At 50.8% G+C, this 16549-nt stretch overlaps 1 protein-coding gene across 4 annotated transcripts in view; it reads left to right on the forward strand.

Annotated features, from left to right (window-relative positions):
• Window positions 1-14190, forward strand: part of Fam120b (family with sequence similarity 120B) — an 84201-nt gene extending 70011 nt beyond the window's left edge. For 2 of the 4 annotated variants that reach the window (XM_023704822.1, XM_023704824.1), the window contains 4 exons: window positions 4300-4506; window positions 5743-5851; window positions 8804-8896; window positions 13630-14190. In XM_023704822.1, the coding sequence (XP_023560590.1) occupies window positions 4300-4506; window positions 5743-5851; window positions 8804-8896; window positions 13630-13670 (450 nt within the window). In that variant the 3' untranslated portion in view covers window positions 13671-14190. Of the gene's footprint in view, window positions 1-4299; window positions 4507-5742; window positions 7159-8803; window positions 8897-13629 lie in introns of those variants that run through there. The other 2 variants (XM_023704821.1, XM_023704823.1) reach the window with 1 other exon arrangement.
• The last annotated feature ends 2359 nt before the right edge of the window (window positions 14191-16549 follow it).

The following is a 16549-nucleotide window of genomic DNA, read 5'->3' on the forward strand; positions in this document are numbered from 1 at the left end:
TACAAGTTTGAGGCCAGCCTGGGCTACATAGTGAGTTCAAGGCCAGCCTGATCTATGTAACAAAACCCTGTCCCAGATGAAAAGAAAAATAAACCATCATTATTAGCAGATGACATGATTGACATATAAAGAAAACTGAAAAGATTCTATAGTACAATCATTCAAATTAATAAGTATAGCAGGTAGTTAGATATAAAATCAACATGTAAAATTTATTATTAATAAAACCACCATTATCTAAAACTATACTAACATCAAAGAAAAATGTGAAATAATGAGAGAGCTAGAGTACACAGTGTACACCGCCAGCCCTAAAACTCCCAGAAGAACCTGAGGAGATGAACCTAAGTGGAGAGGTATGCTGCCTCCACAGGGAGGCCCAGGGTGTCAGCAGCCCCGGACGTGGTTGCAGCATCGAGCACTGAGAGCAGCAGAACTTGCTCGCTAAGGCTGTGGCTCTCACTGTGGATCAGAAGGACCCACACACAGAGGCGCATATGTAAAGGGTGAACTGAAAATGGAACAAATGTTAAGCTTATTAGAAAGGATTTATCACAGTAAAAACGTTGCCATCAATGCTTCTCAGAGTATTGCCCCTGATTTTGGTGCCTACCCCGTCTTTCTTGCTTCTTGTAAAGCAGTTCTGAGATGTCTTTATGAGCTGTCTTTAGTTGCCCCGATGTGGCTGCCTCAGTCTCCAAACCAGCTCGGAATGTTTCCTGGTTTGACTTCGGGAAAGAGCCAAGAGTTGCCTAGGGCCGATCCATTGAGTGTGGTAGATGAGGACAAGCAGCGCTGCACCAGAAGGGGTGTGTGACACGGAGCACTGTCATGGTGGAGGGTGAGACTGCGCACTTCTCGGGCCTTGTCTGTGTGTGCATTCCTTACACTAGTAAGCTTTCGCAGTACTTGGAATTTCCTGGAGTCTGCACCAACTTGGCTCACACAGTTCCACTGGGGGCAGAAGGCAGTCGGCATCGTGTTCATGTTGGAGCTTAACTGACGAACTTTTTGGCCCAAGGAGAACACTGTGACTTCCATTAAGGACTCTGAACCTTGGTCCCAGGGTGATAAGCAGAGGCCCAAATTTCATCTCCCATGATGACATTTCTTAAAAAGCTGAAATTGAGAGAGCAAAATCATAAAACTCCAATGACATTAGCAGAATTTCAGTTGATACACTGTGATCTGTGGCACGTGACATTTTGAAATACGCCTCTCTGAATCACAGTCACAACTAACTGCAGCAGACAAGTTCACTGCTGCTAAAACGTGACACGCCATGCCTGGTATGGAAGATTTCTGTCTTCCTTACAGTGGCACTCAGCAGTAGTACTCACTGTATTTTTATTGTACTCCAGGATTACTTTTATAAACTGAAAAAATAGTTTACCAATTGAGAAGTTAGTGCTAACCTTTCAGGTACCGGGAGCTCCGATTTTTAACCTAGCACTATGGCCTTGTGAAAACTCACACGATATATGTAGAATTTGTGCTTTTGGAGATGGCACATTTCGTGTGTAATTTACTTCAAAACAAGTGAGAAGAGATGAGCAGGATAGACCACATTGTGGATAAGGCTCCCATCAGAAAATTGTTCCCAGCAGTAAGAAAAAGCGTTAACACCTGTGAGTACAAATTTCCTGTCAGTTCGTTCACTATCCGCCAAGTGGGCATTGCAAAGGGGTGCAGAAGTAGGAACTGGTACCGTGTCACCCTCACCCAGCCTGCAGGGACATTGTAGTGTCGTGATGACCCTGAACACCTGCTGCTTGCTGGTGAGGATGGGGAAGGAGGCTGATGAGTGAGCTGAGCTGTGACTGCTGTTTGTGGCAGGAGAGCTCGGAGGTGAAGGAGGAGGGGCTGTGCAGTGGACTCTGGTTATGAGAGGAGGATCCTGCATCTCTGCTGACCCGAGCCCCAGCCGCTTACCTGGCGGCTGCAGAGGGCTGACATGTGTGCTGATGCATCTGAGAAACCGACTGTACAGTTCATTCTAAGTCAGAGTACCACCTGTCGGTGCAGCCAAGCCAACACGGTTCTAGACAGGACAGCACACTGTGCACGCTGTGTCCAGTCACACAGGTGCTTCGTGACAAGAATAAGCAGTGAGGCAGGGAGGGACGGTACATTTCTGTAATCCCTGCACCCTGGGAGGCTGAGGAGAATCACAAGTTTGAGTCCAGCCTGAGCAACTTAGGGGCTTAGTGAGGTCCCACCTCAAAATTTTAAGAAGTTTTTTTTTTTTTTTATTTTAAAGAGAGAAACAATAATACAAAACAAGATAATAGAGTAACAGTGGCTAACACATTGCATATTGTTATCTTCACATGTTCAGATTATAAGATATAAGCATGAAAAATTGATCAAAAAATATAAACACAGAGCCTGGGAGATAGCTCAACAGCCTAAGTACCTGCCTGGCAAGTGCAAGGTCCCGAGTTTGACCCCCAGTAATACACATAAACACTATGTATATGTGTATATATATTATATACATATAAACCTGTTCAATGAGCTATGAAAAATTAGTATAACTATCTTAACTATATTGTACAAAGTTTTTTAAAAGACTGGGGTGTACTTCATGTGAAGGTTCTGGGTTCAATCCATAGTATTGCAAGAAGAAAAATAAAAAGTAATATAGGAGGCCCACCAGAAGCAGTGGGCTTCGTCTAGAGGGGTGTGGAGGAGACAGCTGTGTACCCCTTTGTAGTAGCCATCTTTCTAAAAACAAGTGCTGTCAGATATAGTGCTGTACAGCAAAAACACTTTTTTTTTTTTTGGCAGTGCAGAGGATTTAACCTGGGGAACACTGAGATACATCCCCAGTCCATTTTATTTTTTCATCCTGAGACAGGGTCTCACTGAATTGCCCAGGCTAGCCTGAAACTCATAAGCCTCCTGCCTCAGTCTGGGATTGTAGGTGTGCACCACCATGCCCAGCTAACAAAAGGTTTTGACCAAGCTTTAGAATTTACTGTAGCACAATTCCAGTTTGCTGTAAATTTCTTAAAATAATTACAGACTTAATTGCATTTTAGTAAGTGAAGCATTGCTTTAAAGAGAATAAAATCTGTCACTGTTTCCTGATTTATTCTGGTTTTATGTACTCTATTAAATAGGTGATGACCTAAAATAGTGTTGTGCTAATTTGAGCACAGAAATAGAGCAGAAGATGACTTGTTCTTGGCGGGGACATGTGGCTACTCCCCGTGCTGATGAGGTTGTTGGGTCCGCCTGGCCAGCTGCTCCAGAACCAATGGAGTGTGGCAACCCTCTGCAGCACCCAACGGGGTCTTTTGTTTGAGGACAGCAAAAACATTAGACATGAACGTGGTGGGCTGATGAGATAGCTCAGCAGTCCAAGTGCTGCCTGGCAAGCACAAAGGCCCAAGTTCAATCCCCTGTACCACATGCGGTGCCAGCCCCGGAACTCTGGGCACGCCATGCCAGCCAAGAAAACCAGACGTGCTAGTGCACGCCTGTAATCCCAGTGCTGGGGAGGCTAAGACAGGAGGATCACTCCTAGTCCAAGCTGCAGAGTGAGACCCTATACCAAATAAAAGATTTTTTTAAAAAAAGACTTTAAGGTGGATTTGATAAAACCAGCATTTCATGTTTCTATGACATTCTTGTTTTGTAAAAAATTAGCACCCATCAGCCTTTAAAGGCACATATGTCTTTTTATTCTTTGTTTTTATTTGGTATAGGGTCTCACCGTGCAGCTCAGAGGCCTAGTGAGCCACCTGTTTTCAGCCTTCCCAGCGCAGGGATTACAGTCATGCGCCACCACACCTGGACCCCATGGACTCCGTGGCTGGTTCCGTGTTCCCCGGGGGTGGCGCCGGTGCGGCATATGGTGTCTTTATTCTTAAGCTATAAATATCATTTCAAATGAGGTTTTTGTAAGTTTTCGTAACCAGCAGCAATTGTGACTTTTTACAAACACACCCACTGGGGTCCCGCGCCATGCCTCAGCTGCTTTACCTTCCCTTTGCCTCTGAAGACAGTTTCGCAGAGGCCAGCCCGCAGGGCGCGGTCCTGCGCGGCTTCCCGTGGGCGTGGCTCTGCTGCGGAGCGCGGGCCTGCCCTGGAGCCGCCAGCGTCCTCTCCTCTCTTCTTGCCATAGCTCGGGAGAGGTTCTCCCTCGCTCGCTTGCTGGTGCTTTCTGGGTGGAACCTGCCTGTAGGCTTCCGGCTGTTGTCAGCAGAGCTTCCAGGGCTGCACATGGTGTCTGGTGTCTGGTCTCTGGTCGAGGCGCTGTTGGTAATTTTCTGTGTGTGTTCTTCTCCACAGCTTGAATACATCAACTCCCGCGCTGTGCAGCTTGGGTCCCTCCTCGTCCGAGGCCTCACCACTCTGGCTCTGGTGAACAGCGCTTGTGGCTTCCCCTGGGAGATGAATGAGTTCATGCCCTGGAATGTGTTTGATGGGAAGCTTTTTCATCAGAAGTACCTGCAGTCCGAAAAGGGGTATGCCCTGGAGGTTCTTCTGGAGCAAAACGTGAGTCTGTGGGATCTGTTTGCTTTGTTTTGCTTTGCGCATTTCAGAAACAATTGGGGCTGGCCAGTCAGGTGAGCAGGGCTGTCCTGCTCGGGCACCCTCGGCCCTTGTCTGAGGCCTCAGAAATCTGCACCACTAATGTTAGATGAGTAACACTTCTACAACTTTCCTGACAGAAAGGTCCCGCTACTGTGTGACACCAGGAACTGGTGGCCAGTAGCGCTGTGTTGGTGTCTGTGGGTGCCACGGCCTCTGCCTGGGAAGGGAGGGTTTCATTTTGCAGAAGGGCTGCCACAGCCCTCACACCACTTGGTGGGACACTTGAAAATATTCCAAAGGCTTCCTGTGTCCCTAGGGGTGTGGCTGCTGCTCCACTTCTGGGGTGCAGTTGCCACATGGTTCCTGGAAGGTTTCCAAATAAGGCCCCACGCCAAGCTCATTTGGAATGTTTTAATACCCGCAGGGATGAAAGACAGTGTGAGAGAGCATGCTGGTCTGTTAGGTAAAATGCTCTACCCTGTAATACCAGAGGGAAAACATTTGGTAATGTGTTGGCACCACCATTTCTCACCAAAGGAAAACAAGCCAGCGTGTCACAGGACTTCTGTGTTCAAGACTTAGAAATGACCTCAATTATGCATGGGCAGCAAAAGCAGAGTGAGAGAGAACAGGCGTCGTAGATGCGTGTTGTGTAGCGGTGGTGCAGAGAGACCACCCCTGCAAGCCACAGCCACGTGGGCCTCTAGGCTTCTGTACCTGGTCTTTGACTGTACATGTGATAACAGGTTAAAAAAGAATCAAGCACATAGGATCGAATATTCACTGGTAACATAGGGAGCTGCTAGGAGAGGGTGCCTGCCCCTGCCTGCTGTCTGCTGCTGTTTGTGGCCTCAGCACACCCTTCAAGTAAGAATGGAAATAAGATGCATAGCTTCTGAGATAGGATTATGGGTAGTTACCTCGGTTACGATTAGCAGTGACTGCTTACCCCACAGAAGAGAAAGGGCGGTGCATTTACTTACTGAAGCTTTCTGCGCAGACTCGGGAAGGTCTCCTGAGACACTCAGTGCCCCCACGAGGGAGGACTCAGCGCTCTCAGCTGGTACAGTGTGCAGCCTTCTGGGGTAGAACCTCCGTGGTGTGTGTCCCATCCTTCCATGCGGGCCCTGCTGCCGTGCCGCGGCCTCTTCCCCAGGATGTGTGGCCAGCTCTCATTGGCATTCAATCTATTTGCAGCGATCTTGGCTCACCAAATTTCACGATCTGAAGGCAGTGGTGTGCAAGGCCTGCATGAAGGAGAACCGTCGCATCGTGGGCCGATCGCACTGGAACTCGCACCATACAGGTGGGCAAGGGCCACACATTCACTTCCCTCAGCTTGGTGCTCTTGATAGGCCCAGCTCTTTCCTGAGGCTTACTGGTAGGGGATTCCAAGAAGGGCTAGGCCCAGTGGCACACACACCTGGGAGGCTGAGGCAGGAAGATGGCAGTGCCCAGGAGGCTAGCCCAGGCTACTCAGTAGCCTGAACTACAGAGTAAAGCCAGACTAAAGAAAAGAAGGGGGAAGAAAGAATTCTGAGAGAAAGATGAAGAAATGACAAGAAAGGATTACAATTAATATGGTAAGAGTTCTACTTAGTACTTTAAATCCTGGCCCCATTTAGAAACAAAATTTCAGAAAAGGTTGAATTATTCACTGAATAATTATTCTCATATTTGTTCTCATTCTCTTTCTCTCCCCCTCCCTCTCTTCTCCTCCCCTCCCCCTCCCCCCCTCCCCCTTTCCCTCTCTTCCTCTCCCTCCCCCTCCCCCCCCACTTCCTGCAATCCTCCAGAGTGTAGAGGCCACCTGGTAGTGCTTGTTAACTTTACAAAAATTTAGCTTTAGTTTCTCCTTGTGAAAGAGCCATGTTAGAAAAATCTAAGGGGTGAAGAATATAATGAAAAAATAAGAGTGCTCTCTGCTTCTGTCACCTAAAGTGACTGTGCTAACAGATGATGCAGTTCTGCAGCATTTTCCTTTGCTTTTATGTCATGGTTGTTACTCGATGCAGTTTTGGATCCTGCTTTTCCAGGTACAACTTAACTTACCATAACAGTTGTGATAAAAAGAAAATTTTTCAATAGTAGCCATGGACTCTTCCCCTGCTCAACAGACCCTGTGTATTTACCACTTGGCCTATTTTTCAGGCTGCAGCTGTTTCCATTTTTCTTATTCACATTGCCTTTGTGTGCATTATTTCCTTAAAATAAAGTGTCCTGTACAGTTTGCAGAATCATAGATCAGAATGTAATCGGATTTCAGGTACACATTGCAGCTTGTGTTCTCAAGCCTTGATTATGCCCTGCCTTCACCAGCAGTAAGAGTCGGAGGTAGCAACCTTGACAACATTTAAAAACTTAAAAAAAATTTTTTTTACTGATTTGTTAGATTGAATGCTTGTTTTTTGTGGAGTTGGACATGCTTATTTTACTGATAAGATTCTGCTTGTTTTTCATGTCCTCCTTTGGTTAGTATCTGTAGCTGCAAGTACAGTAGACCTGTTATTTTATTGACAGGTAAGAGAACTCACACCAGCCTCCTAGCCACCAGCCCTTCCCAGGAGCCCTCATGGTGCCGGCGCACACCAGGTGTGAGCGGCCACTGGGCGAGCCCATCCTGCTGGCGCAACCAGAGACCAGCTGAGGGGTAGGGCTGGCCCCAGCCAGGAGAAGGCGGCACTGTCTTTGGTGTTTCCAACCTTTTCCTCTGTTGTAACTTTCTCCTACCAATTGCAGAGAGACAGTTTTGAAGTCCCAAAACAAGGTTTATTCCTTGCACAATAAATGTCCCACATTGTCTGTGCAGTGCCTGTTTTCCCACAGGCATCGGCAAGTGGGGGTCAGAGTCTGCCCACCCTGCGTACACAGCCCTTGTCATGATTGCTCCATGGTAGAGAGACGTGCTGATGGCCTGTGCAGGTGTCGTGAGGTGGCTGCCATTCCTGGCATTGCATGCCCAGACTGCTGTGGTCACACTGCTCCTGTGTGTTCCACGGCGGAGAAGGACTGTGGGACTTAGCCGTGCCCCACAAGTGCTGACTGCTGTTGCCTGCTCCTGCAGGCTCTGCAGGAGGCCAGAGAGGAGCCACCCTCCCTGACTATGCATACAGAGATGGCGTCCGTGAGTTCACAGCCACCCAGAGCATAAGGTGGCACATAGCTCCTACGCCAGGCATCTGAGCTGATTTTCCCAGGCACCAAAGTTAGCACCCCTGCACTGCCAGAACTTCCCTGTTTATGATTGGCCCCATGCACCAGGTGCTTAGCCTGAACACTGCACTTGCAGAAGGGCCTTGTAGTTAGGTCAGGGTACATCACGGCAGGGGAAGAAAAGCCAGTAAAGGTAAGTGGGCGCTCGGGGCGGGGGTTGGTGTTTTTATCTGCTGTAACCTGGGGAGCTTTTGAGGCCCCTTGATCAGAAATTGATCTGCAGATGGTGACTGCAGAGACAGTGGGGCCAAGCCAGGGGCCGTCCCAGGCCCTGAGCAAGCGGTGACGTGGGAGGGGCACGGGGCTTCCTCAGCACCTCACAAAGGCTTGCTCCAGCCTTCTCCACCCACATGGCCCGTGGTCTGGGCACGTGGAGTGGGTCCTCCTCCCTATGGCACAGCAGCTCCAGACAGAGGAGAAGCTGCCTGGGTCTTTGAAGGTGGCAGGCCCTGGGCGTGCCTGCCTTGAGGAGCGCTGTTGGAGCTCAGCCCCGCAACTGGGACAGCAGGCCCGCGTGGGAGCCGGTCAGCCTCAGGCCTCTGTCTTTGAGGGAGCTTTGGGAAATACCGGGATTTTTTAATAAACAACAAAACTCATACATCAGCTTAATCCAACCTTCTAGTGACACAAATGGAGCAGGCTGTCTACATTTAGGAGTGTAAGAAAACGTTAAATACAGCAGGTCAGTGTTACAGAATTAATTGTAGGCTATTGGGAGGAGCTCACGAAGTCAAGGACTGCTTAAGGCCAGAGTCTCTGGTTGAGGTGGCTTCAGGGGACCTGAGGTGGGATCCTTTTCCCTGCTAGTGCCTTCTGGCCCTGTTGCCCCCAGGGCAGAATTGGAGCAAGCTGTGGGGCTCTCCTGACCCCTGCACAAGGCCGGCTCTCCATGCAGTCCAAGGATCTGTGGTCCCCTCTGGGAGCCAGGCTGGGCCGCAGCCCCGCCCAGCTCCGAGCCACTGTGAGCCTGGGTGCCGTGGGGTCTTCTGCGCTTTCCGCGCGGGGATCATGAGTTTCTGCTGACGCATTTACCATACGCCCACAGGGAGGTGGGGAAGACAGAGCTCTGGCTCCCACAGAACAGGCTCTGCGTACAGCCATTCTGGACAAGGACAGTCGCGGAGAGACCAGGGTCCAGGTAAGCAGCCCCTGCGCTCTGTTGATCCCTCAGCCGCAGTCCTTTGTGTTGCAGTGTTGCCCAGCAACAATTGTGCAGTTCAAGGCTGGGCTGTCTGCTTACAGCCGAGCTGACCAGTAGTGTGCTGGTGTTTCACGCGCTGTGTAGTGTGGTCACAGTTGAGACTGATAAGTGTCTGAGTGTGTCTAATGCATGCGCAGTGAGGTGGGGACAGCTTCCCTGCTCGCTTCGGGCTCATCTGCTCCTGCCACTGTATTTTCCATCAGCTCATTGCTCTGGTCAAGTATGATTTTCTCAACAGAAGGCTCTTGTGAAGGTTTTATGGGAAGGTTCATCCTTTTAATGAAAACATCACACACAGGCGTATTCTGGTGTTTCTCACATCATGGATCACAAATAGAAAGGCTTGCGGTGTGAGACAGGCTGCGTACACCTCTAACAGATAGCGTGATGTTCGTGTGATGCACAATTCAGTGTATAATTGCACTGAAATACAGAAAGACCCTCACGTTGGTACTTCAGGAGCCAGACTATAGATTTGGAAATCACCTAAGCTTTTACTTAATCGTTTCATACAGACATACTTTTAATTCATGACTTTTTATTTATATTTTGTAAACTCTAAAACATGGAGACCTCGCAGTTGCTCAGCTCGCTGCCCAGGGGATAGCGAATCTGCAGCACTAACCCCGGCTGCAGACGGCGCCTTTGCCTAGTGCCACGCCTGTCCCCAGCCTCCACAGGCTGCGTGCTTAGCCGGGCGTGGAACCCGCCAGGTAGCCCACTGTGAGCCAGCTGCGGTGACTGCTGTGTAAACACCCACCCGGCCCGGATAAGCTCTAGTCGTACGGCCTGCGTTTGCTTGGCAAGTACCCTGGGGCCAGCTGGAACCGCAGGGATGGCCGCGCCGCCTCCTGCCCTGTCGTCTGTGGCTCCCGCCGGCCCAGCTGGACCTGCGCAGCAGCGAGCCTTTTTCTCACAGTCCTTAGCGGGCAGGTCCAGGAGAATTGTAGCCGCTTCATCCCAGACGTGCCATCTCCACATCCATTTGTGCTCCCTGGAGTGTGCTTTTCCACAGCTCGCTTTTAATTTAGGAGGTGAGGAGGTGATGTTCACTGGCTTAGGCCACAGAAGGGGAGGCCAGAAATGACCCTAGGGGCGTGACTTGCCTGGAACTGGGTGGCGTGAAGGGGCAGACAGTAGGCTGAGGGTGCTGATGCTGTAGTTAGGGCTGTCCTGAAGCTCGAAGTACCCTGGGACCCTGTGGCCATGTGACAAGGCCAGGCATGGCCTGTCACTCTGCTGGGTGGAGCAGTTGGGGCAGACTCTGGGGTTGTAGCTGTGAAGACTGCAGGCTGACAGGCCTCCAGGTGTACTAGGGGATGTCCACAAGAAACGTGCACGCCTGGCCACAGGGACGTCCCCTTCCTCCCTCCCTTGGTGCTGTTTTACAAGGGGGCTAAGAGAAGCTCTGAGATGAGGGATGTCTAAACTCAGACCTGGTACATGTGGGAGCAGCCACCAGGCATGTGAGGAAGGGGAAAGGCCAGCCGGCAGGAGGGAGGCCTGTGCAGGAGCAGGCAGGGGTGGGACAGAGACCAAGGAACTCAGGTTGATTCCAGAGACCCTGGCCAGGTCAAGGCAGAAGAGGGCAAGAGGTTCATGCCCAGGGTGCCCAGAGGCCACCAAAGTGCTGGAGGCCTCTGGACCTTCCTTAGCAGCCTGGCCATGACATGTGAGATGACATGCACTACAAGCAGTGTTTGGCTTGGAGTGGCCATGGGTGAGGCGAGGTCCCAGCCTGTCCTTCTCCACATCCCATCCTAGCTGCGCTGGAGGACCCTGCCCCTGGTTCCTGGTAGCCTGCAAGAGTCCAGGCTGTGCAGTAAGGCTTCAGCCCTCAGATGCGGGCTGGGCTGGGGAAAGGGGCAGGTGGCTTCCTCTGCAGAAGCCACTCTGACTCCTCAGGAAAAGCTGCTGCCTGCTCCTCTGTGGTTTTTCCTTCATCAGTGCCCATCCTTGCCCAGTGTGCCCAGGAACAAGGTGAGGTGGCCTTGTATTTGCCTTCCTCGGCCCAAGGTGCTCCCTTCCTCCCTCCACTTAGAAAGCAGAGGTGAGGCCAGGTGATGGCTGGGCAGACAGCACGAGGAAGAACCTGTAGTTGGTACCTGGGTGGGAGAGAGAGACCTACCTACACTTGCTTGCCTAGAGGCAGAGCCCCTGACAGACACTTAGCTGGAGGAATGCACTGGCCGGCACCAAGCCATGGAGTCTGCTCCAGGGACATCAGCCTGGATTACCTCTGTGCCTATCCCTGGCAGTTCTGTGATTCTTTGATCCTGTTTTTTCATGGTGAACAGTGAGTAATAAATAACACCTAAAGGCAAGTAAAGAAACTCCGCTATATGGTTGGAAAGCCATCATCAGGAACAGGCCATTCGCACCCCGTCGGAGAGCTAGGTGGCATGGGGCCTGTTGCCACCTGGCCTTGAAGGCGGCAGTGAGCGCTGCAGGCTCTTCTCATGCACCGCAGCTCCCCCAGGCCTTAGCTGGCTGTGGAGATGAGCTCTTTTTTCTGCCCAGAATGTTCCTCCCTCCCCAGGACTCAGTCCCACCTGAGTGCTTGTCGTGGTTCTGTTGCTGCGTATTGAATGCAGCCTACAGACTCGAAACAGTTCGTAGCTTAGTGAAACAGAATCATTGCGCACAGACTGTCTCTGGGTTTCCGGATACAAGTACACATTCCTCTGGATATTGGAGGGCTCCTGAGCTGGTCCACGGCACGGTGATGGTGTGATGGTGCCAGGGGCTCTGGTGGGCGCCCCAGGGTTTTGCTGGTAACTGCAGTGTGTTGATCCATAACTGCCAGTCAGTTTGCATTTCATTTCGACCACTCTGTAGTATGCCACTTATGCACACAGACAAACGCCAGATGACCAAGAACAGCGTGCATTTCTTCCTGACCCGGAATGAGCAGTGACAGGACTGTGGCCCTAAACTCTGGTGCCGGGTGGTCCCGGCAGGTGAGGGGCCTGCAGCAGTTCTCCTTGCCTCACTCTGGCGGCCCGAGGGGAGGCAGGCCTCATGGTATAGACCCACACTGTGGGGCCACTTGGATTTCAGGAAGCATCTGGAGCCCTGCCTTTGGGTTGTGCCCGGCTGCTGCAAAGCCCCAAGGCTTGCTTCACCGCTACTGTTCTAGTTAATTGGGGAGCTGGGCTGCCCAAATTCAGCCTGAAGTCTGCTGAGAGGCTGTGCCTTGCTTGGTGTGAGACCTGGTCTTGGAAAGAGAGCCCTTCTGGTGGGGCTGGTGGGGCGCTCGCAGAGGGACACAGGCAGCCTTGGATGGGCCCAGGCTGGGAGGCCCGGGGCCATGGGGTGGAAGGCTGGCCGAGTGTGGTCTGGGCTGGCGCGGCCAGGCTCTTGCTGGGGGGTTGGGGGGTGTCAGCAGTGCGCTGCGCTCATGCTACCTTGCTGACTCTGCGTTCTGTGTGAGTGTCACACTGACTTTCACGAGGACTGGAGTGTTTTCTAGATCAAATAATCTACTTTTTCGGTACTAATTGTTAAAACCAAATTTGAAGCTGCTACTTTTTGCTGAATTTAGCCTGCATTGAACATGGTCCTATTTTTGTATTTTGTGTCCCAAGGTAAAATCAAAAGGCGAAATCCTTGGTGTTAGCAAACACAAAGCACCTCCTAATGAAAGTGTTCTGTTACTGCCAGAGCTGGCAAGCTGCAGAGCCAGGCAAGTGTGGGCCAGGCAGGGAGCAGGGAGCTACTGGAAAGCAGGACCTCCCCAGGAGGGCAGCCCTGAGGTGGTCGGCTTCAGAGAGCTGGGATGGCTACGCTGAGAACAAACGGGCACCAGGCGGCCCCGCTGCTGCTGGCCAAGCGCGAGGACGACCACCCGACCACCCGACGTGTTAGATTCCACAGCTGGGAGCCGAGCTGGCCTGGAATTCTTGACTTTCCCCCTTCTCCATGGCAGTTCTGGGGAGGTGCGAGTGCTCAGCGAAGCGCTCTCCATCGTGTGGGATAATGAGGGTGTGGGAACTGCCGTGGGCGTTGGTTCTGGCCATCTGCCTCTTGCCAGAGCCCCAAGTCTTCACACCTCTGGGGTCAGTGGGCTTGCGGTGCTTTGGGGGCCATGCTCTGTGGGATGCTGGGGGGTGGGGGGGCGCTCTGCGGGCTGCACAGGGCTCTTTCCAAGGTGTGGTAAACTCTCACCTTTTTTTGCTAGGAGGGCGGCTGTGCTCTGTCTGAGTCCCTTCGCAATACTCCCTGCCTCTCAGAAAGGCAGAAAATGGCCAACCATGCCGTGGGCTGGGGAAGGAAGCTCTGGCTTCGCCCTAGAAAGCCACACATGGCTTTTTTGTGCTTGGTAGAAAGTCTCCTGTGAGCCATCTGCATACGAATTTCCATTTCCAAAATCATTAGCAAGTAATAAATGTCTAGATATCATGCAGATGGTTGGAGCTGGTGTTAAGAAGAACAGTTTTGACAGTTTCCTTCCACTAACAGCACAGCTCCTAATTAATTGCTTCCACTTTAATGGAATAATTATAGAGCACAATTCTAATGACAGGTGGCCACAACTGAAAGAATAAAGTGCTGTCCTTGCCTACATCTCAGCATGCCATTTTTATGCAAGCTAAAAAATGTGCGAGTTTTGTTTGAATACTGGGAAAGAGTTAACTCTGACTTCAGTTGTCGTGTCTGTTCGAGTGCAGGAAGCAGACAGCACGAGCGTGACCAGTGGAAAAGGCACTAGGCGGCTGGCCTGTGTCTGCAGAGCCGTGGGCTGCGCAGAGCACTCCTCACCGGCACAGTTCTGACAGGGCGCACGTGCTGCGGCCTTCTCCCGGAATCCGCATGGTGGATGGTCGGCTTCCTCCAGAAGAAATGTGGGAAAGAGGACGGAGCAGCTGGACCTGGTCCCGGCCGCACGCTCCCGAGAGTACACAGTGTGCTGCCGCAGTGTGCCTGGAGGGGACAGTGGCCGGGGTCAGACCTCGGCAAGAAGAGGACCTTTGCAGCGGGCGCACCTCGCGCCACGTGGCGCTTGTCCTCTGAGGTTGTGTCATGTGGCGCTTGGCCTCACCCGGCGTGCCTGGGTTCCTAGCCTAGTCACTGTTAATACCGCATATGTCATCTCAGTCTTTGCATCCACTGTGTGAGGCAATGTTGACTTTTTAAAATAATTAAACTTTTAACTATATCCTGCTGTTTTAAGCTCTATGCTAGATTATGAAGATGTTTTCCTGTATCATTAAAAGGTCTTTGAAAATGTGTCTTAACAGCTATTTAATATTTCCTAAATTTTGTCGTTAAAAATTGTACTCAAATATCTTAGGTTTTCCTAAGTGCTTGAACAGAAACTTAAGCAAAAGCCAAATTCTCTCTCACCCTCGTGAAGAAGAGTTAGTTCTGCCTGGGGCAGAACAGCGTGTGGGACCTGGGCTCTGTTGGGTGTGTCACCCTTTTATTTTGCCAGGGTTCAGCTCCATATTTTACAGCAGTTCGTGTCAAAAGCCCTGAGCTCCCACTGCGTGAGATGGGAAGCCTGCGGGTGCGTGTCGAGAGGAGGCAAGCGCTGGGCTGCCGGAAGCCTGACGTATAAAGCTGCTGTTAGCGGTGTGCTTGCTGCTCTTCACCTGCGAACACTGAGCTGCATTTGTTTCTTCAAAATCATGTTAAATGAATCCAAGTTCAGAGTGCCCCTTTTCATGGAGCGATTTTCAAATAATCCAAGAATTGAAACTGTAATCCTCACTTTAGTCTGAGCTGTACCTGTGTTTACTGATGACAGAAAGTATGCTGGAATTGGCTTAGAAGGCAGGCATGTTTTCTGTAACAACTATTAACTGCAAATAAAACTGCTAAAAAACGTATAAGAGGAAAACAAGTATCTTATGCTCCCACCTCCAAACCCAGCAGACAAACACTAAGAAGATCTAAGGGGGGTCCTGCGAGGCTTTTGCCGTGCATATTTTTGGGGGTTTTCCCACTCATTGTTTATACAGATTGATGAGTTTATTTTGGCACATTGGTGCCTACACAGAACATACTTGGATCCTCCTCCTATTCCCCTAGTTCCACTTTTTTTGGCACAGGGGTGTTGGTGTCCAGTATGTATACTGCTTTCTTTTTTTGTACCAGGAATCAAATTCAGGACCTTGTGCTTGCCGGGCAGGCATTTGAGCCGCTGAGCTACGTCCCCAGCCTCTGTGTACTACATTTTGATCTAGCGCACTTCCTGTTGCTATCTGGGATGTGAGGGTTGGCTGGGCCTGCCACATCCCTTCTGAGCCACACTGCCATCCTGAGGCTCCCTGGGTGACTTACGGGAGGTTACACCCTTCCAGTTGTGGCTGCTTTGAAATCAGCAAGAGCCACTAGGCGCACGTGTAGCCAGCCGGTGTATCTGCAGCTGGTGATGTTCCCAGGCCAGCAGCTCGAGACGTGCGTTGGTCTTACCTGGAAATTCTGTCTCGTATTTGCCAAAGAGGGACACCATCTCCGGGTGTTTGTATTCCCTGGGTTTGTAAAAACATGGCCACTGCTTTGCGGTGCTTCAGGAAGGTGTTTGTGAACCTAACTTCCCTTCATACAGGTCTGTGGTCGTTTCCTAGCTGTGGAAATAACATACCCCCATTTATTTTATGAGCGTTTCCTACTAAGTAACCACTCTAATTCCTTTTAATTTCTGCTCCTTTGCGACCGCGACTTCTGTTTCTTTGCCTTTGATTTGTATAGCATACATTCCTACGGAACTCATTTCCAATCATATTTAAGCGCTCCACTGGGCATGGTGGCGCGCACCTGCAACCCCAGCCCTCAAGAGGCCAAGGCAGGAGAGCTGTGAGTTTGAGGCCAGTCTAGGCCACGTAGTGAGTTCAAGGGTAGCCCGCACTACATAGGAACGTCCTCTGAGAAGTCTCTAGGATATTTCCGTTCAGCTAGCAAAGCCTCGGTGGCCACTGTGTCACGTGATGAGCATTATGTTAGACTGGTACATTGACTTTCATAATTTAGTACTGCTTACAGTCACCTGCGCAGTCAAACTTGGATGGTTTCCATGTATCAATTTAAATGGGAAAAGATGCATTTATCACTTGCAGGACATTCTGTGTCCTGTAAACCTAGGTCTGTGTGCAAAGAGCAGTGCTAGGGGCGATGCCCAGGGTCTACTTGGGGACATACCCACCCAAGTGGCACGTCAGCAGGTGCAGCAGCTTCGTGCTCACCTCTCTGTGTCTCAGAGGCAGAGTGATGCCTCGAGAGACCTCATTTCTGCACTTAATTTTGTTTGAAAAACGCATATTCAGGGCCAGGGGTATAGCTTAGCTGCACAAGTGCCTGCCTGGCAAGCACGAGGTCCTGTTTGATTCTTGGTACCAAAAAGACAAACAAGAAACTTCATATTTATTTATTTCCTTATTTTTAATGTATTTAGTACAGGGTCTTACTACACAGATCAGACTCATAGTGATCCTCCTGTTTTCAGCCTCCCAGATACTAGGATTACAGGCGAGAGCCACCACGCCCAGTCTCAATTGCGGTCTCAGTGTACCCCAGCAGTGGGGTGGCACAGCATGACAGGGATAGAACCCCACCCAGTCCCTGCACTCAGCCTAAGCAGGTGCTGTA

The sequence above is a fragment of the Octodon degus genome, unplaced genomic scaffold, assembly GCF_000260255.1.
Source record: "Octodon degus isolate 3935 unplaced genomic scaffold, OctDeg1.0 scaffold00205, whole genome shotgun sequence".
Classification (NCBI taxonomy): Eukaryota; Metazoa; Chordata; class Mammalia; order Rodentia; family Octodontidae; genus Octodon; species Octodon degus.